This window comes from Styela clava, chromosome 3, assembly GCF_964204865.1.
Source record: "Styela clava chromosome 3, kaStyClav1.hap1.2, whole genome shotgun sequence".
Classification (NCBI taxonomy): domain Eukaryota; kingdom Metazoa; phylum Chordata; class Ascidiacea; order Stolidobranchia; family Styelidae; genus Styela; species Styela clava.
Window position 1 is genome coordinate 20,160,627 of NC_135252.1, and position 22,736 is coordinate 20,183,362.

Below are 22,736 nucleotides of genomic sequence, written 5' to 3' on the forward strand. Positions count from 1 at the left end.
TCTAAAATCCAAATAGTTCACAAAAAAACTTAAATTTTTTTATTAAAAAATGAACGAAATAGATAAAATTCATTTAAGAAATTGTGCATTGAATATTTGCTGGAAATTCAAATTTTTTTTAATCTCTTTTTTCAGCATCCTGACATTTTATTCAAACAATTGGGAGGAGAAGTAAGTCAAATAATTTAACGTAATGTAGAACATAATCGTTTTGTGTACATTTTATCTGAGTTGTTTTATAGGATTTTGTTAAATATTTGCAACTAAATGATAAATCAATTTAAAAGTATCAAGAAGTTTTAGTGGTTGAAGGCAATATAGAAGACTATTTATCTTATTTAATGATGTGCTCGATAATTTATTCGAAAGTTTGCTGTTTTATTTCACTTCGATGAGTTCTTTCGGGCTATATTGGTACTAAATTGTACGCAGTACCAATTCTCGATCTTAGTGCTCATGTATTCGACAATGGCTGACTTGTTTTCGAATAAAAAAAGTAGATTAAACAAATATGATTTAAAAATCGACATTTCAAAGTGTGTACATGATTGATTTGTGAAAAGCGCAACGCAATTTTAATTTTGATTAAAACTGAATAATTCTAGTTTTGCAATCAGTGTAAGGTATTACTAGTATTATTAGTATCGGTAATATAAATCATAGCGAGATAAAAGGAGCAATATAATTTTCTTTGATAAATTTTAATTTTTGTGTTTTTCGGAAAGCTGTCTTCAGCTTCATAGACAGCTTGACAAAAGGAATGGAGAAGAGACTTAATGGGAACGCTGAAGCTCTCGAGTGCTATCGAAAATGGGTCTAACAGGCCAAGTCAAAAAGACTGATTAGAGTGGCGAGAAGAGTTGCTGCGAGTGGCGGAGCAGGAGTGGTAATTGGAGGTGCTGCTACTGCTGCTGTGCATCAAGCATTAATAATTGGAGGCGAAGCAATTTTACCACAATTACGGGTGAGCTTGGCAGGAGTCGGAGGAGCTGTTGGTCCAGCTCCAGCTATCGTGCTTGGATGCGTTGCAGCAGGCTGTCTCGTCGTTATATGTGCATATGGCATTTTTTGGATTTATCGTAAATACAAAACAGATAACGCTTTAAAACAGCCAAATCGTGATGGTCTTCTCGATCAATTGACACAGAGATTCATCATCGAAGCACAAAATAAAAAAAAAAGTTGATTCAATGGCTTCGGAAATCATTTCCAAATTAACCAATGATCTGTTGCATGCTGATGCACCCACCGAGAATTAGGCCCCCAATGCTTTGTTCACAAGTTTGAAAATATTATCATTCATTTTCTGTGCATGCCCTATAGTTACTTTGTAAAGTTAGATTGTTAATGACTTGTTTTTAGTTATTTTAACATATCTTCAAATCATATAACAATAAATATCATAAAATGTATTCTCGTTTTTATTATTGCGTTAATATTTTTCAATTGGGAAAATGCATACCACTTGCTTTAGTTGAGCTGACTGATATAAGAATCATTGATAGGAATATCAGGGCTGGGATACAAATCGGAATATTCCTAACAATATTATCGGCACAGAAATGTCGTTGACAGATATCACAAGAAAATCAAACAAATGTTAATTTTTTCCAATCGAAAAACAATAAAGTAGATGGTGATCTCGGGTGTCCCTGGGTCATTTTGACACCCCTTTTTAATATTTCACCAACCAAAAATGCCAAAGCATCATTAATGTGTCCCTAAAAAGCTTATTTTCGTCGCTTCCCACTAAAACGCGCCTAAGTTACGTAGCGACAATGTGTACGGCCGTACGACGGTTAGGAGAGAGAAATTTCAAAAAATTTCGAGAAAAAGTTTCTCACTTTTAACGCTGTGGTCGACACGTGATTGATATGCGAGAGGAAGAGTTCTCTTTTAGAAGAGCTCTACGTCACCTTCAAAATAAAACAAGACTGGGATTTGTAAGTGAAGTGATATTCGTTTTATCGAAGGGCATTTGATCGCGTGCTGTCTGGTATCTTTGTTTGTTTATTAGGAGCCGGAGAACGTTGCTCGCGCGTTCAAAATACTTCGTTTTCAACTAACAACAGATTCTTTGTTAATTTTTAAGCTTTGGAATACTCATACAAATAAAATTGACCTTGTTGCAAAATAAAAATTATACATAAAAAAAATATGATGACGTCACCGTAATTAAGAACACTCGGATCAAGCATGGATAATTTAAACTCAAACATTTTGAGTTTTGAAATTGGTTTTGTTCACATGCAGACCACTATGAAATACTATTGACCCCCAAAAATACATTTAATTTAGCCATAATCCCAAATTATGACACGGGTTAGCCATTTATGTGCGGGCCGATCCTCTAGGGTAAAGTCAAGGAATACAGACAAGGTATTTATAATTATAAATTGTAATTCTTATATAATTGAAAGTAATAACGTAGAAATCGAAACAATTACAAATCGCGCACCAACCGCAACTTGGTCGCCAAAGCTTATAGAACATGAATCTAGCAGGGATGTTGGCATTGAAAACAGCTGTTTCTGTTCTTTCTGAATTTAATATCATACTTAATTATTATGAAAGTTGTGAATTCAAATTACGTTTAATATTGTCGGGGTTTTTAGACTTAGACTTAACTCTTTAAATAACTTTATTTCAGAAAATTAATTTAGCGATTTTTTTTTAATTTTGTAGATTTCTTTTTTTGTAAATTACGCAATATTTTTGCTATTTGTAAATATTATTTAAAAATTGACGTAACATTGTTCGAAATTGAAAAACAGTGTTTTTATACCATGCCAGTTAATATCATAAAAATAACCTATTTTTTTACTTTGGCGTTGAAAAAATTTTTAGTTGGAAAAAGTGTCAGAATTGCTTTTCAGTCAGTTTCGGTAAGTATTAGTGCTCAGTTTGTATTAGCTATAACTGTATAAACAATCATCGATGGGAATTCAAAAATAATACTAATTTCAAAAATTCAAAAAATATTTTCAGAATAGAAGTTTTGTTGACAACCTCTACAATCTAGATTGACTTCAAATAATTCGTGCTTAAATATTTCAGAAGAAATTAAAAGTGCGGTAATGTAAGGCTAGAAGACAAAACAAAATTAGTGCTCCCATAGTATTCGTACCAAGATGGCGCAAAACCTGAAAATAGGATGTGTACCATGTTAGAGTTAGCAGGTTGCCATTTGGTTTCGTCTTTTTATCAATTTTTTTTTGATCAAGTCATTCAACATCCACGTAGTTTCTTAGTAAAGTTTCGTGAAATTTCTTTTTATAAAAATTCATTTAAACTACATTGATAACTGAGCATTGTTTCCGATGCAAAATTTAAATGCATTAGCGTGGAAGAAAAATGAATGCATGCAACATCAAGGTGAAACTCATTTGGATACTTCAAAACTGGATATCATTATGGCCAGAACAAATATTGCATTTTTTTCAGATAATTTTCTTTCTTTTTCTCTCCGGCTGGAAGTGGACATGTTTTAAAACTAAATTCGACTATTTGGTAAGTTTGAACTAATTGCACTTTATACAATTCACATTTTCCGTCCGTAAATAGATGTCGTTTTAGTGAAATATAAAACTGAATAAAAAGATTTAGTTGTTGTATAAATGCGATTCTTGGAATAGTTTACCGATGATATCCGAAAAACTAATATAAATTATTTTACAAATTCTGAAGAATGGGTTCCAACTGAACGAATGCTCTCCGGAAAACCCGCAAGTGCGACGGGGAGTTCCGTGATGGGCCTTTACTCGACGCGTCAAACGAATCGCGGTTTCAAGTACACTACGTAACGCGACGATGTCTCGAAACAAAGAAATTGTCAGGCAGTCACGTGACCACTGTCCGCGGTTTCAGCATGTTCAGAAAAGCCGTTTCGATCGCGACGGGAAGACACCCAACAGCAATAATACAGCACTGCACAAATAAATTTTTAATGAAAACATTTCCACTAACATCATACGTGTTTCTTTAGCACTGATATAATTGATGGATCTAGATTCTAGAATTACCCTATTCAACCGTAATTATGCTATTTAATAGTTACTATCCGCCTTGAATATTTCTTTTCATATAACTGTTTTATTGCAAGAGTTGCTCTGGATTTTTCGTTGGTAGAAGTCAATCACTAACTTTTGACATCCATGTGGCATTGATAAGCCTCAAATGTATATTATTATTTTTTTTTTCTGTTCACGAATCAGGACGACAAGTCTGGAATCCAGCCCAAATGCTTTCATACCAAGACTATGCCGACGGAAGTTTTTGAATCAACTCTCTTTGTAATAGAGATCAACATTTTTATACCACGTAATGTGGTAAGCTTCCTGTCCATCACATTCGCTATATGTGAGATGGTATTTACTGAGTTGAGGTTTCACGCCGGCAAATGGTCGTTTTATTTACAAGAGTTTTGAGAAGCCGAATTGATTAATGACATGTCCAAAGAACCGAAATAAGTGACATCAGAGAAGTTTGATTACATGGAGCCGAAACTTGTTAGTTACTTTTTTTTTATCGTATTTTCTTTTGACGATTGATTCAGATGTTAAGGATTCTGTGGATGTTGTTCTGTCTTTTCTGGTTCTTTTGTTATTCTCCTCTGTAAGATTCACAATTGGCGGCGGTAGATTCGACTCAAAATTCTCTGGTGCAGATGTCGTTGCTTGCGGTGTTGTTTCGCAAACCGACAAAGACCTGGTGTCGCAAGACTCAAAGTTATTAATCCTTACTTTGATGTAAGAATTGCCCTTTGAAAAGGGATGGAATGGCGTGTTGCCAATAGTTGGGACTCCTTCAATCTGTAGACTTGCCTTGGTCTCGATAGCCGTTGTGTTGATGGAGTTTTGATTGAACTCACGACGTTGTCGACATCTTCACATTCCGACCAGTCTTTTAATTCTTTTAGGCAATTAATTCAGAGTCAGAAGAAAATACACCTACCTCGTAAGATGATACAGCGGTTTGTGCAACATCCTGGCTCTGCTCTGTTGTTTCGGCAGGTTGCGCGTCATTCTGGTTCTGCTCTGTTGTTTCAGCAAGTCGCACGTCCTTCTGATGTCGGAAATCCATGTCTTCGTCGATCTTCAGGAAGAGCGTCCGAGGTCGGGATGGTGTTAAGTAAACTTCATCTGTGGCAGGAGTCGAGGATGCGGCGGCGGCGTGGCTCATCGTCTTTGTTATTCGTTTTCTTCAGATTCCTTCGCTATCGAGGGCCTAACCCAGTGAGAGGGTTGCCTTAATCAAACAGAGCAAATCAAATGTATATCACTTCAAACTGCCGCTTGTAGCTCTTCTGAAGGTCATTTTTTAATTTTCTTTGAGAAATTTAGAATATGCTATGTGTAAAATTATACAAGGTCAAAGACTAGACTCGCCATTATTCAAATATCGACGCTTCCGCAATATTCGTACCAAGATGGCGCACAACCTGCTAATTCTAACCTGGTACACATACTATGTTCAGGTTGTGCGCCATCTTAGTACGAATACTACGAGAGCACCCAAATCTCTAGAGGCGCAGTTCTTACCACTTCATGGCAGCTCCTGCCACGAACGAACCGCGGCATCTCTTACACAAATTAATGTACAAATTAATGCACAAATTAATATACCAGATTTCAATTGATCATGCGGAATTATATCTACTTAAACTCTAAACCCAAATCCATCAAAACTGTATCCATAAGAAAAACGTTCCAACTTACCCAATATTTGTCACCATAAGGGACAGCCCTGTCTTTACGGCCCACGTGCCGTGGTTACGGCAGCAAAATTTTACCTGCCATTGCTTTTCAATTTGCTGCCGCGGTAACGGCAGCTCGTCATTGGTTTGTGGCAGCTAAAAAGTCAGTCGCCATAGGTTTGGCCATAGCGGCCATAGTGTGGAAATACCGCTGTAGTGGTGGTCACGTTGTGCCAACTCTAAAACGGTGTCCACTTGGATCACAGTGTGCCACAGATGTTGATACTAAAAATTAACTTGTGGACGCGGTCTTTTTCTTATTATGCTCTGACGGGACAGCACCTTCACGAACGAATATTACAGCCTGTGCTCTCCAAATCCCCATAAATAACAGTCTACTTGAGCGGATACAATCAAATGTATTATAACTTGGAAAACGTGTAACAGTCGCTCAAGGATTGCAAAATCAGGTCGAACACAATAACATTCGCCAACTGTTGGTGAGGTACGAAAAAGCCGGTAATTAATTATAGTATCACTCGGGTATAAACAAATGCAGTACCAATAGATTTCTAAACATTAAGAAAACATAATAATTACACCTACAGAAACACGAATCAATTACAAATACAAGTCCATGTTAAGAGAGTCAGAACTAACCAAGAACGGCAGACGGGGCAATTAGCCTAACGCGCAGTACGTCGAGAACACAAGTGAACAGCACGTGGTACTATCCCAAAGTCAGAAGGTGACTACTCTCTCGCAGCACCTAGTGGACATAAACCCATGGGTACGTGTGCCAATTATGCACTTCGTGAATCAATGACCATTACATGGCTCCCCTGAAACTACTTTTGTTCCCAACAAAAAGGAGTTTCACAAAACCTAAAATACCAAATTAGGACAAACACATAATTTCACAATGAAATTGAGTTAAATATCACAATATTTATAGCACAAAATATTTGAAATCACGATAGTGAGAAACTGAGTGATTAAGACTCCCTTTCGGGGAATCCCCATATTTCACACACAACTTTAACTATCTCGAAAGATACAATTCAGTAAACCTATATCGTTTCTCAGAATAGTAATGTCAAATTAGCGGTTCCATTACATTTGAACCCACGTACATTTGAACCCATGACAATTGCACCTGTATGCTATTGCACCTATGGAATTTTTTTTGTTTCACGGATAGTTAAACCCATACTAACCCTAACCCATGAGTTTTAGCACCCGCATATAGATTGAACCAGTGGATATACGCATGGGTTCAAATGTACGGTCACCCAAATTAGCACATGATATAATCATCAAAACACATTGAAAGGTACGCCAAATAGTTCACCAAAAAACTCCAAATATCACACTTTTACTGTCAGAAGTGGGAAAGTTATGGAAGACCATCTAATCTCTAATACGCAGTAAAAGTACTAGCTTATGAATGGGCCTCTACAAATAGGAGATTTCATGCAACCGTTTGCCAGCCTTGTCCAAATCTCTAGTCGCCACTGCTAGGCTGACCCTCCTAAGCAAATTATCTTTGCCCGGAAAAACAGTGGTAACCCTTGCAACTCTCCCCAAATTTCTGGGTAATGACTCGTCAGCAATGAGCACAATATGACCCACTTGGACATTGGGCTTTTTATTAACCCATTTATTTCTGGATTGCAGAGAAGAAAGGCATTCCTTTCTCCATCTGTTCCAAAATTCATTGGCAAGGTATTGTACTCTACGCCAACGACGAATTAAATATCTATCACCCATCTGAAATACACCTGGAGGGGGTAATAGAACTCTAGATTTCAAAGTTAGAATATGACTACGTGTGAGTGGATCCGGTGCAGTAGCATCATTGATGCTCTCAACAGAGAGTGGCCTTGCATTAACAATGCATTCTACTTCAGTCAAAAAAGTCCTGTAGGACTCATCACATAAAATATGTCCAAACTGTATCATCAAAGGCTCAAGAGCAGATTTTACTGTTCTTATTTGCCTTTCTATAACACCAGACATGTGACTTGCTGAGGGAACTGTAAATTTAAATTCAAAAAAGTCACATTTTTTCTGTAAAAGAAAGTTCTTAATTTTATCATGATTCATTTCCAACAATGCCCTTTTCAACTCGTTATTGGCACCAACAAAGTTGGTTCCACAATCCCAACGCAATTGTGAAATAGGACCCCTGCGAGCCAAAAACCTTTTTAAAGCATTAATAACAGAATCAGTACTAAGTGAATTCAGCGATTCAAGATGAATCGCTCTTGAGGACATGCAGGTAAATAGAACACAATAACGTTTCAAATTCGAACGTCTATCCTTTTATCTCATAAACCCCAAAAACATCACAACCTGAAAAGGTAAAGGGGGCATGGGCATCAACCTATCATCAGGCAAATCAGCCATTTTTTTGGTTCTGCAAAGAACCTCTCAATTTTCTGCAAAAAGCACAATTATTAATAGCCTGTGAAACAACAGAATGCCCATTTATAATCCAAAATCCATTCTGACGAATACAATTCAAAGTAGTATAACGGCCCATATGATTAACATGGTTGTGAAAATGCCTTACTATCAAATCGGTAACAAGAGACTTTTTGGGCAGAATGATCGGATGTTTAACCTCAAATCTTTCATCACAATTCACAATCCGACCACCAACTCTTACTAGATCCTGTTGATCTAGCATAGGATTCAGTTTGTACAACTGACTGTTTCTCTTGATTGTTCGCTTCTTTTCACCAGATAAGGATGGCTTATCCAATGACGGTGTTTTCACCGAATTAAGTCTTAATGCATTAATCTCTGAACCGAAATGATTCATTTGCGAAGACCTCAATATGACAGTCTCTGCATTTCTGATGTGTTCAGAGGTTAGGTTTCTACAAGGCAAATGCTTAAGCTTGTCAATATAACGAATACAGTTAGCAACAGCTCTAGTTGCTCTGAACCATGATGAAAATACACAAAGTCTATCGATGCCAATATTGACTTGGTCAAGCATAACCGAAGTTTGAGTCTTAAAGACAGTAGATTTTCTCATTTCTTGTTGCAATTCTGTAACAACAGTTTCATTCGGCTCAAACACTACATTCGGTGGACAATACACACCTTTCACACGGAGAAATTCAGGACCATTTATCCAGCGACAATCACTGGACAAATCTTTTGCAGATAACCCTCTACTGGCATCATCACTTGGATTGTAAGAGGACGAAACATGATGCCAGGAGTCTGAATTTGTATAATTATGTATGGTCTGAACACGATTGGCAACATAAACATGAAACCTCTTGGACTCATTCTTAACATCCCAAAACAATCATACTGTCCACCCAAAAATATTCAGTCACATTTTTATACTGCAACTCATCATGCAAAAACATTTCTCATTCGTGCAGATATTACTGCAGCATTCAATTCCAAACGAGGAATAGTTACATGTTTTAGAGGAGCTACTCTCGATTTGCCAATAATAAGGGAACAACAAACATCATCATTCACATCAATCAATCTCACATACGAACACTTACCATATGCAATGTCCGAGGCATCTGAAAAATGATGATACTCAACTAATTTTACTTTCCCAAAATCAGGTTTTTTGAAACATCTACGAACTCTCAAATTTTCAATACAAAATATCTCATCACGCCATTTCAACCATCGCATTCTCAAATCATTCGGTATGGGGTCATCCCATCCAGAGACATCCTTACACAATGATTGAAGGATTATTTTTCCTTCCAGAATAACAGGCGCCACAAATCCAAGAGGGTCATAGACTGAACTTACTTACAGTCGACAGAATGCCTCTCCTAGTGACAGGCATATCTTTCAACTCTATACGAAACTGGAGTTCATCATTTTCAACACACCATATCACTCCAAGAGCCCTTTCTATTGGAAGAGGATCAGTATGAGGATCAAGTCCCTTCATACCTTTTGCTCTTTCATCTGAAGGAATAATATCCATCACTTCACGATTGTTAGAAATAAATTTACACAATTTCAAACCAGCCTTCGCACACAAACGTTTACTGTCTCGCACAAGTGAAACGACATCAGAAACAGAATCTCTTGAAATAAGGCCATCATCTACATAAATTCATTTCTAACAAAATTAGCAGCATTACTCCCAAATTCTAATTCTCCATCATCACAACCCCTCTTTAAGGCCAAAATTAGAACAGTCGGGAGAACTGACTGCACGGAAAATATGGACTTTAAGTCGGTATTCTAGCAAACCACCATTTTTAATGTCCCCATTGTCCCACCAAAGAAATCTTAGAAAATTTCTATAGGGCTTGCTAACATAAAATTGGTGAAACATAGCTTTTATATCAGTCATGAGAGCAATGCTCTCTTTTCTGAATCTGCACAAAATACCCAACATACCATTCATAAGAATAGGACCCTGCAAAAGATAATCATTCTGTGACACCCCACCACACACAGCAGAACAATCAAAGACAGCTCTGATCTGATAAGGTTTCTTTTGATGATATACACCCAAATGTGGAACATAATTTATCATACCATCATCGACACATAACTCACACTCCGGGACCCTTTCTGCCCAATTCTCAACAATACTGCCCATAAACTCCAAATAGTCCTCTTTGAACTTTTGGTCTCTGAGTAGCCGCCTTTTCAACTGAAGCGCACGCTTCCCGGCTAAGGGCTTATTATTGGGAAGAAAAATTGGTTCATTACGCAATGGAAGTGGCATTTCATGATGCCCATCTTCCGATCTGGTAATACCATTCGTGAGTATCTTAATGAATTTCTGATCATCGACAGAAAGTGGTACATCTTTCCTGCTATGTTCAGCAAAGTTCATCTCAAACATTGATCTTACCTGTTGAGGATTTATTACTTCTTTGGACTTGGAAGCGAAAACAAAAGGTGAACATTTGTTTTCCATTACCAATATGTTATTGGAAACAAAGGACATAGAATCATTCAACCTCTCAAGCTCATCTTTACACACATTCCCAATCACACCCCAGCCAGGTACAGATTGCTGAGCATAAGGATCATTATCACCCTTCATCACAATATTCCTAGGCCTGATAGCTTTAGGAACATTATTACCAAGCAAGACAGAGACCTCTAAATTAGAAAAATATGGCCACAAGCTTTATCAGAAATATCCTTCAGATGATCCCACTTTTGGCAAACTTCTACTTTAGGAATCTGGGAACAACAAACTGGTATCTCAATTCGTGAAAATACCGTGGGTGCAAAAACAATTTCCTAACGGTCATAACTCATAATTTCGATATTCTGAAATTTCTTGCAGGGAATAATGAAATTTCTTGCAGGGAATAATATGACGTCCACTCATGGTGGACAATGAAATCTGAGTATCACAACCACTCAAACCCAAACGTTCAGAGGCATTCAGTTATAAAACTTGAATTAGATTGACCATCCAACACACAATATGCCAATATTTCTACATTAGGATTAGACTTAGCTCTAATCCACACAGGCACAATCATTGAATTGTCTGTGCCATCATACTGATCAGGCACAGTACAAACATCAACACACATTGAAACAGTTTGGCCATGCTGTTCTTCACCAATGTGAAGACAAGATAAATGCAATTTACCACAAGTTTTACACTTAGCTCTATGCTTACAAGTTTTAACACCATGCTCTCTGGAGGTTTTCTTACCACATCCATAACAAAGTCTGTGTTTGCGAAAAACTACTTTTCGCTTATAATGTGGCTGTTTGAGAAACCTATCATATTCAGTGACATCATGATTCTCTTCACAAAAAATACAATTAGGCACTTTGACATTGGTATTGAAAGAAGCAAACTTACTTGGTTTGCGCGATTCATTACGTGAAACACGCGTATATCTATGGGTTTTTCGGTCTCTGTCCGAACCTTGAAATTCAGGCAGATTCCTTACATCGGCCTCCCTCTTGATAAAATCAACAAAATCCAAAAGGAGGATACGACTTAGGGTTACCCGTTTCCCTTTTGTGATCAAATACTTGATATTTCCAGAGATCGTAAATTTCATCTGGCTATTTCCAGAGATCGTAAATTTCATCTGGCGATTTGTCTACAATTTCTGTATGGGTGCTAGCAAAATCAAGATTATTTAATTCCATTACCTTTTTCTTGGTTTCCTTTACTTTCTCCAAGAAATCAGAAAATTCCCTCAGACCTTGGGACACATTCGTATATATATCTGGCCACTTTTTCAGCTTATAAAGAAAAGCTGTGCCCACAACATTGTCATTCCCATACCTACTTTTAAGCTCTGATTTAGCTTTTTCATAGGCATCCTCAGTATTTACAAGAAAATACCCACTTCAAAGGACCCTCTGTCAAATATTGCCGAAGCAAATTCATCTTCTCAAAAGTATTCCTTACCCTTTGCTCTACCAGAGCAATGAACGAAGACTCCCATAGTGGATAATCCAAAGGGTCACCACTGAATTTCCAAACTTTAATATTTGGCAATCTTTGGGCAGAAAGCAAACTCTGGGCAAGATCAAGACTGGACTGACCGACACCACCAATGTGTTGGATTTGTGGTGGTTGGGCTAGGACAACAGGAGGGTTGACAGTTTGCGTGATATCAGGGGGCACAAAGAAATTATAACATGAAATTGGCACATTAAAATTAACACCGTTAGTGGTAACATTGTTATTTAAATTAGTATTGAGTGGCCTGGATACAAATGGCATGTCGGAAACAATAGATTGATAAAAACTTTGCATCTTATCACACAAATTAGAAACAGGTAAAGACTCACGAATTTCTTGAAGCCCTGAATGTTCAATTAAGTCTCCATCTAATCCGAATGGATTTCGCACCTTTTCCATTTTGAAGCAAGCTTCTAAACAAACTTCGTTTTCTGCTATCTTCCTCTGTAATGCTAAGCGTTCTCGTTCAAAGTGGGCATCGTTTTCTTGTCGTTCAGCATTATGTTCTTTCGCCATAAAATTCAACTTTGCTTTTAGCAATGCCGAAGTTTTACTTGCTTCATGCAATTGTTCTAAGTTCGATTTGGCTGAAATTTTAGAAATGTCACTTTTCCTGGTTAATTTGCTCCCCCTAGATGAGTTATGTGATCTTGTCTCAAAATTCTTTATTGATTTCTATTGTTCTTCAACTTCATGCGTCACGTGTTCAATGACATTGGTAACTTCGATACGTTGATTCTCGAATAATTTCAATTCATCATGTGAAATACAATTTTTCATTCCGCGAAAAATATGCTCCAATGAACTTTGATCATCAATAACTTTGACAAACATGTCTTTAATTTTCTGTTTATCATCACAGCATAAAAGTAGCCCTCTGCACCTTTCAATGCTTTTTTTTAGAAAATCCAGCATTTCAACAAACTGAGCCTTGATTTTATCACCTGCAGAAATCTTGACAACAGCAGTTTTCTGTGGATGCTTGCCACCTTCAGCTCTGGGCTGTACCAGTTCTGAAATTCCATCAGTCAAGGTCCTCGGTGATAAAATGTCTTCTGCCTCTACTTCAGTTTTGCTGCTAGTACTGGTGCTGGATGAACCATTTACTGACGCCACGATCAAAGCGTCTTAACTAGTGATTGGATTTATAGTATTTCAATATACTGATTATTGCACTGCTACACACAACAATTTGTCTCCCGATTCAACACTTAATAGATGTGTGGCACCTTCATTTGCCACCCAGCTTGAGACAAAAATTACTGTAGTGTACAGCAAATCGTTTCCGTAAACAATTACTTCAAAAAATTGTTGTTCTGGTGTACTGCAGTTTGTTTCCCCGACGTGAAGTAATTATTCAATTAATTACTGTATATTAATTACTGTAGTGGTGGTCACGCTGTGCCAACTCTAAAACGGTGTCCACTTGGATCACAGTGTGCCACAGATGTTGATACTAAAAATTAACTTGTGGACGCGGGCTTTTTCTTATTATGCTCTGACGGGACAGCACCTTCACGAACGAATATTACAGCCTGTGCTCTCCAAATCCCCATAAATAACAGTCTACTTGACTGGATACAATCAAATGTAATATAACTTGGAAAACGTGTAACAGTCGCTCAAGGATTGCAAAATCAGGTCGAACACAATAACACTCGCCAAAAGTTGGTGAGGTACGAAAAAACCGGTAATTAATTATAGTGTCACTTGGGTATAAACAAATGCAGTACCAATAGATTTCTAAACAGTAAGAAAACATAATAGTTACACCTACAGAAACACGAATCAATTACAAATACAAGTCCATGATGAGAGAGCCAGAACTAACTAAGAACGGCAGACGGGGCAATTAGCCTAACGCGCAGTAAGTCGAGAACACAAGTGGACAGCACGTGGTACTATCCCAAAGTCAGAAGGTGACTACTCTATCGCAACACCTAGTGGACATAAACCCACGGGTACGTGTGCCAATAATTCACTTCGTAAATCAATGCCCATTACAACCGCCATGGTTTTGCGGCAGCGGCAGACGCCACCGAATACTTAAAACTGCACTTGAATTTCTAGTAAGAACTAACATATAGCAGGGGTCTGCAACGTTTTGGCGCGCGGGTTTCAAATCTTAGCGGGCCTCACGTATTTAGTTAAGAAAGATAAAAGCCGAACGGGTGACTGATTAATCACATTTTCACTCAGATCAAAAGTTGAAATTTCAGAGTCCAAAAAGCAAGCGAAGACTGAGACGACACGTGGGCTCTTGGCTGGTCTGACTGGTTTTTACTTCAAAATTTTCCAAAAGTTATTTATATTAGCTGTAAACATATTTTTCAACTTGCAGCAAATAACATGATTCCCGCTTTGTTAACAAACTCAGATTAGTAATATAACAATAAAAACAAAAACACCTCTGAATAATTTTATTGTTTGTGATGAAATCAAAAAAATTGTATACATGTAACACAAACGGACATTCAAAAATACTATTTACAAAAGTCAGAAAAAAACATATCACGTTGGTTGAATTTTTTGTATTACAAATTTGGGACGAATGAATTTTTGAATGGATTTACAGCATCATAGAATGAAGGGGTCATATCGAGTTCAAGTTCCAGTTACGTTTGCATCTCCAACGCAAACTTTATTGAGATAAGTACTCCTAATATTTCATAAGTTTTAATTTTAATATGGAACATTTTGTTTTAAAGCCTATGCTGCATTTAGCAAAGCTTGAAGGCTTCAACTCTGCTGCAATCGAAAAGGTCAAAGCGGGATACAACATTATTCCATTTTCCAGGAAACTGTAAAATCATTTGATTTCCGATTAAAATTGGTTTTGGGAAATTAAGTTCAAGTTGAAACTTTTCACTGATTGTGTAGTGAATTAGTTGACAAAATTTATATATATAGTAAGACTCAAATTGCACGCTATTCCGTATTATCTGATTTCTGATTAGAAAGTACAAATCCAAATGTAATTTTTGTTAGCAAGAAATATTGTATACAATAACAAAAGATTGTAATAGTCCAAATATTTGTAAGAAATTCGTTGAACTTATGACAACAACGCCTTATTGGCCGACATTTCCCAAATTTGCACATCATCACTCTCTGGGCACGTTTCTTCATTTTCGGTATTTTGAGATTCCCGACTCTGTGCATCGTTATTTTCTAAAGAACCTTCAACTGGTAATTTTGTAGCTTCATGAGCTTTCTTGATTTGCTTACATTTCCACATACGATACAATTTGTAAGCACCCAGACCCAAACCAAATGCCACAAGACCGCCAGCCATTGCAACTAATACGATACCACCAGAGGACAAGATAGCTCCTCCGACGGCCGCAATCAAAATAGGGGCATGTACTGCACAAGCAAAACCCCCAATACCCGCGCCTACTACACTTCCAGTAAGAAAACCAACGCCGATTCGCTTCAATTTCTGACTTTTTTTCTTTTTATACCATTCCTCAAGTGTTTTTTTTGCCGCTTCGTCGTCACCAATCTGCTCCAACATTATATCACGCAAGCTGTCCAGATCCAAGTAGAATAATGTCTGAAATAATGGAAATTCATTCGTTTAATTCTTAGTTAAATCTTTTAAACTAAAAATTGAAATTTTCTATCATGCATGAAGAAAAAATCGTATTGTCTTAGTGCTTACTTGGATGCCCTTCAAAGCAGGCAGTAAGTATTTACCAATATGAAAAGCAGACTGAAGCCAGGCTCTCAGAATCCATTCAGGGCCTTGACATTTTCAAATACATCCGGTTTGAAATTTTTCAAAAGTGAAATTTGTTTCGTTTTTAAGTTACGTTTTTTATTCTTGCTTTTAATATTCCCGTTCAAATAAGGTACGACAAATGAATTTGTGTGAATTTAAAAAAAAAACTCCAACAGTCAATATTAAACAAATTTATATTTCCTCCATAATATTTAAACTGTTTTTACTCAAATAATGTCTTTATTCTCATAAAATATATAAAAACATAATGATTTGAATATTAGGTTATCTCTACGAAAAACGAATTCAAATTTTTTGTATATTTTTTACTTTTCAAGGATCTTTTTTATGTTGTAGATCTGTTTATTTTAACAAATGAAATTTTATTTATTTTTTAGTGACTGGGCCATAACGTCACTTTTTTTGTAGAACGATGTTTTATTACCTCTTACAGACTTGAGCCCTATTTATTGTTTCTAAATTTAAAATATCCTCAAATATACTTGCTTTATTAGCCCACGAATTCGTAAATAAAGTTTCGTATTTTACCTAAATTTCGAAAGATAATTTATGGTATGGTGAAACATTTCAAATATTTGTGAACTACTCGACATCGATTATAGTTATATTAATGGTGGCTCTACCTACTATGCGCGATTTTACTTTACATATTTAATGAATTTTCGGTCATTGGATGTATGCGCGGGAAATCGTTCGGAAGTATCTTAGAGCACTATCTGGCAAGTTAGAATATTCGCATATCAGTGAATTAGAACGTAAGAGCAAACAGAAAAACTTTTTTTGTTATTGACTAGAAATAAATTAACTTGAGGAAGCGGGAGAGAGGTCAAAGAAGGGTATTTTAACTTTTTTACAAAAAAAGTAACCATATCATTGATTGTAATATATGTTGAAAACGTAGTAGAAAGTGAGAACACAATCTCATACCTCGCCTCCAAGTTGTCGATACATATTCTCGAAATTCTGTTAACAAAAGAATAAATTAAATTTCCAATTAAAAAGTTTTACATGAAAAAGTTTTTGTCGGTCGAACACCCATATGTGTTACTTTTTACAAAAATATTCCAAGATGATATAGGAAAAAACCCAGTTCGTATATTTTGAAAAAGTGCATCAATAGCATGTTAATATTAGTAATTATATCCATCAAATATATTTCATCAAAATCAAGAAAGATTCTGGTTTGAAAAATAAAACTGCTACTCACTTTCTAAGATGTGTCACTACATGATAGTTTTATTTTCTAGTTAATATTTGCAGGCAAGTCACAAAGTCTTGAATTCTCGCGAAATAGATTTTACTTTTGTAACTTTTCAAATTCATGTAGAACCACAATTTAGATGGATTAGGCAACCAATAAAATCTTTAATCAAAATATTTATTGAGTTGTTAGATAACGGTGACTTCGGCATATATTTTACCTTGTAAGCTGCCAGTTCGGTTTTTACTCTATTGAGCTCTTCTTGGATCTTTTTTGAACGTTTCTCCATGTCGTCATTTTTCTTCTTCTGTTCAACCTAAAATAATATAAAAATTGAATTCAATATTCAGAAATATTGTATGCATTATAGATGACCAAAGCCAAGGTTTAACAGAACGCGATTTAATGTATAAAAAAGTAAATTGAACCAGACATTTTTGGCAACTTTGATGGCTGAGTGGCGTAGGTCTAAATGATACCCTTCTCAGCAGGGAAATATGAAAGGAAGACTGAAGCATCGGGTTCATTTTAAAATTCAACCGGTTTGAAACCACCCAAGGGTGACTTCATTTTAAATCAGAATATTTGTTCTTGATCCAAATATCCTCAATTAAATAAGGTTGAATAAACAAAAGCTATGATAGTCCATGTGCCGTTATCCGTACCCCTATTCATGAACTGGTAAATGAACGCATATGATTTTGGAAAGGTGTTTATGAGAAATGGTTGACTGCGGTACCTGATCTGCTGCCCTTTATTTCCCACGGACCTTTTATCCCCTTTTTATAATATGTCATAACTAGTTAATCAAACGCGCAACAAACATTCCCAATGTACCACTGGAAGGCGTGTTTTCGAGGTTTTTCGCCAACTTTCGCGCGAGACGCGTCGCGCTAAGCTCGATACCGTGTATGCCCGTTGTAAAAAAGATTTTTCAAAATTTTTCGAGAAAAAGGTTCCCACTGTTAGCGCTGCGGTGAACACGTGATACCTAAAACGAGATTAGGAGTGCTCTTCTAAACGAGCATTCCGTATCCTTTTCTGAAAACCCAGACTGGCCTACGCAAGCCGAGCGAAACTCGAAATAATCAATGTTATGTGAGAGATTTTTTAGATAGCCGTCTGGAATCTTTGTTTGTTTGTTATATGCTCAAAACGGCTGCAAAAACGGCTGCTCACTAGTTCAAATTGCTTCTCATTGAAGTAATGACAAATTCTTTATATATTTCTAAGCTTTGAAATACTCACACAAATAAAATTGGCCTTGTAGTGAAATTTTACAAAAAATACGATGACGTCACCGTGGTTAGGAACACTCGGATCAAGCATGGATCATATTTGGATGCTTAAAATGATTTTAGTAAAATAACATGTTGTTGCCACGTTATGACCAAGTATGACAGATGTTCCAAGATATTGGCACGTGTGAGCAGTAGGGTTATTACAGAAATGACTCGGTTCACGTGATATTTCCAATTGACGTTGAAACTGAATTATGGAGAATCGATCGTCCTCACAGAAGCTGAAAAAGCTATGGCAGTCCCTGTACTTTCACGGTACCCCCATACAGGTAATGGTAAGTTGCCTCATTTGCTTTCTAGGTGAATTGGCATATTGCTCTGCGTGTCGATACATTTGAGCATAGATTTCTTGTTCAAACTGTTTGTCCTCCAATAATGCATTAATTTTTTTTTTTAAGGAAAAAACATAATGAAAAGATCATAAATATCACTCATGACATGGTGAAACATTTTAAATATTTGTGAACTACTCAGCAACGTTTGTAGTTATAATAATTGTTGTGGTACCTACTACACGCGATTTTAGTGCTCATATTTATCGAATTTTCAGTCATTGACTCGTATGCACGGGTATTGGTTTACAAGTTTCTTTGAGCGCCATCTCGCTAAATAGAATATACGCATACGAATTAGGGCGTAATGGCTAACAGAAAAACTTTTTTGTAAATGTCTAGGAAATATAGACTAAAAGAAGGTTATTTTTATCTTTTTTTTTTACAAAAGTAGTTATATTATTGACTGTGAATTCTTGAATCCTCGAGAACATAGGTTTTAATTTTGTAATTTTCAATATTCATGTAGAACCACAATTTACAGGTAACCAATGAAATCTTTAATCAAAATATGTGATGAGTTGTTAGATAACGACAACTTCGGAATATCTTTTACCTTGTAAGCAGCCCGGTCGGTTTCTACTTTTTTGAGCTCTTCTTTGGTGTCTTTCAAACGTTTCTCGATGTCGTCATTTTTTTCCTTCTGTTCATTCTAAAATAATTAAAAAAATTAAATTGAATATTCAGAATCATTGTATACATTATACTACGCGATCAATTTGAATCTTACATTTTTTTAAAATTGAATCATAATTGATTGGACTATTTAAACTTTTGTAAGTAATTTAAAATTCGCTTCAAAAAGTTCTTTTAAGCGTGTGTCTTAGTGTCCCTAGCCAGGGACGTAGCCAAGGTTTTTGAACTTGGGGACTTGAAATGGAACGATATCAAAAATTCCCCGTGGCGGCGCGGACGCCCGTTTACTTAGAATAGTCGACTTTTCGGTCGATAACGATTTTTCTGTTGCGTAAAATATTCAATCCATGACCCGTGCGAGCATACAAAATGTCCTGCAACATAATTTATTTTTGTTTATCGTAACTCGCCTTTGCGTCGGCTTACGGTAAAATAAAATACTACGGCAATCTACGGACATAGAATACGCGATATAAATGAATGCCTGATTTTAAATGAATCGTATTCGGATTTTTGCGATCTTGGCATTTGTCAACTTTGGGCCATTCTTTTAGCACTGACTGCCACTTAATATTATTATCAAGATCGCCGTTGAAAAATACAAAGATATGCGTTGAAATTCCAAAAGTACAAATCGCAATTGCACAAAATAGCTAATCCGTGACCGATACGGGTATATTTGCAATTTCTTGCGTTATCAATTTAATTGTGTTGCGTCCATTTAATACTCCATATTAAGCTGATATAAAATGTGTGGCTATATGTTCGATCATATCTTATGTTCCTGACAGCAATTATGAATTATACAATCATGAGATTACAAAACTGAAAACTAGAAAATCACAGAGTTATATAATTCAAATATATAATTCAATCAAAAAGGTATTTATAAATTATATTCATTATATTGTTTTAATTTCCGTCTATATATATGATATATTATATAATCCAAGCAAATAAATATTTGTTCAAATTTTATTTTTTAAAAATTATTTACCTTAATATATATTAAATAAATTTCGATTTAGTAAGACACAAAAAAATCGTAACTTTGTTTTTGTTGAATTTTCTAAATCAAATCTAAAATTTCAATTTACCAAGTCTTTCTCTTGTTTGTCCAATCTCTGCAAAATCATTTTCATCATTTCATCGTTCCCACAGTCGCTGGTTGCAGGTAGATTCGTCGAAGTTTTCTATATAAAACATAAGTAAGTAACTAAATCAAATGACATCAATGAAGCTCACATGATTTATTTCTCTCATGTGCGAAATCGCGATATATAAATCACGATAACTTTCTATTTTGGAATACCCACACTTGAAAAGCGTACTAAAGACATTGAATAGAAATCATAGTGTTCACATGCTAATGTTAAATTCAAATTCTTTTGAATAATAAAATTAATTCATATAAAAAGAACTACCTGATCATCTCCATCTCTTGCTCGATCTGACATAATGTTATTCACTAATACGTGTCTACTTTTAACTGTAAATTCAATGCATAAAATAATTCATCCGGATGTGAATTATAATTATTTATTATAATCTATAATTTTCTATTGTAATTTACTTGTCCCATTTTGTATTTAGAGTGAGACAAAATATAGGAGTTGCAAAACGAATTAAAAAAAACAAATTCTAGCAAAGCAAAAGGCACTTAAATCATCACGTTGAACAAGGATTCGAGTAAGAATCTTGGTACGAAGGACTAAAAGCGTCCCATAAGCAACTCGAAAGTAGCACCAAAATAATTGTGAATTTGTATACATACAGTAATCGTTGAATGAAGTATATGCTTAGATAATTCAATAAAATGAGCAACACAAATATATTTTTACTACTCAACTATCAACTGACAACAGTGTATCAAGCACTACTAAATTGAGTGTTTTCGATTTTTATTCAAGGCTGCGACGTAAGCTGCCAAACTTTATATAGCTTATTAATAAAGCTTTTGAAATGATTTTAGATTCAATATTTATTGTATCACCCTTTTCATCAGGTACTATCTGGGGTTTACATCTAGATCTGGATAGGTATCATTAAAATCAATTCATAAAAATCTACTATTTTTGTAAATAACAGAATGTTTATATTCGACTTTGCCCGACTATCTTATTGCGAGCTGTTTGAAGGGAAGCAGCACCAACATAGTTAGGTCAATTTATCCATATTAATATTATTTCTATTAAATACTTCTCATACCAACTAGTCTCGTATTATAGAGTGCACATTCAATTCATAAAAAGGTGTATGACACTATAAAAGTTAGGAACCAATAATCAGAGAGATGATGCATTTTTATCAGATAAAAAAGAATAAGCCTGGTATAGATGCCTAATCAAGTTGTCAGAAATTAGTGACGACTACAATTTTGAGCAAATATTTTCAATGACTATAGAACTCAACCTCGCTCCAAGATTTTAATTTTTATAAAATCTTTTTTCACGAAATTTATCAAAGATTATCCATGGGAAAATTACAAAATTTTTCTTCACTCATTTCTATAGTACGAGCAGTAGGAAAATATTCGAATGAGGCGGAAAGCCTTCAGTTTGCACTGCTTCAGTTTGTTGTTCTTAGTTTGAAGCACATTGAATATTTCCTCATAGAGCTAGTAAAGAATTCCCACCTCAACAAAACAATAAAGGAGTAAATTTCTGGTAGAATGGCTGATAAGGAAATTCAAGCATTGCTCATTTTGTAGTCAAAACATTTTTTTAATCCATCATTATGGGTAGACGGTTTGAAGTTACAGCTATGAATAGATTTTGGTCAGTACTCGGTAGAACATATTAACGCTTAGCGCACAAATAACTAATATTTTGAATTTGAGGAATTCAGAATAAACCACAAAAAATATATAAAAACCTAAATGCAAAAGCGTTTTACTATCTTTCATTCTATATTCAACAAATAAAACTATGAATGAAGTTTTAAATACGATTCTAAAATAAAATTTATAATCTACTGAAAAAATGAAACTAATCCAAACAAAAACAGTCCTTGGACAACCTGACGCTGCATTGAGTAATTGGAAAACTTTTCTACAACTCATTGCATATATGCCCTAATCGCGGAAGAATATCACCGATTGAGATTTTGTTAAATAATCTCGACATTTAAACACACTTTTTAGTGAATGAATACACAACCTTTTTTCTCGAACTACTTACTGTTCAACATCCCTTATTCGAAACCGATAAATTTTGAAGGGACTTCACCGGGTAAGTCATTGCGGGGACGCATGTGTTTCTTCTCTTCCCAGAAATTTTTGTTTGTAATTTATGACCTACTGATACGTCTATTTTTGTGGCCTAAATACATTATTGTACCATGTTAGATCTGATAAGTTGGGCATTT

General features: G+C 35.6%; 1 protein-coding gene and 1 pseudogene across 2 annotated transcripts; both read right to left on the reverse strand.

Moving 5' to 3' along the window:
* Positions 1–7,150: 7,150 nt before the first annotated feature.
* On the reverse strand, positions 7,151–12,946 carry LOC120340083 (uncharacterized; annotated as a pseudogene).
* A 1,614-nt stretch (positions 12,947–14,560) lies between these two features.
* LOC144420960 (uncharacterized) lies at positions 14,561–20,858 on the reverse strand. 2 transcript variants are annotated; one of them, XM_078110872.1, is made up of 6 exons: positions 20,795–20,858; positions 20,468–20,563; positions 19,291–19,386; positions 17,322–17,417; positions 16,828–16,863; positions 14,561–15,711 (listed from the first exon to the last, which is right to left on the reverse strand). In XM_078110872.1, exons 1-6 carry the CDS (start codon positions 20,825–20,827, stop codon positions 15,211–15,213), a joined length of 858 nt encoding a protein of 285 aa, XP_077966998.1. In that variant the 5' UTR covers positions 20,828–20,858; the 3' UTR covers positions 14,561–15,210. The 2 variants fall into 2 exon arrangements, with proteins under 2 accessions (XP_077966998.1, XP_077966999.1); XM_078110873.1 differs by lacking the exon at positions 19,291–19,386.
* Positions 20,859–22,736: the final 1,878 nt, after the last annotated feature.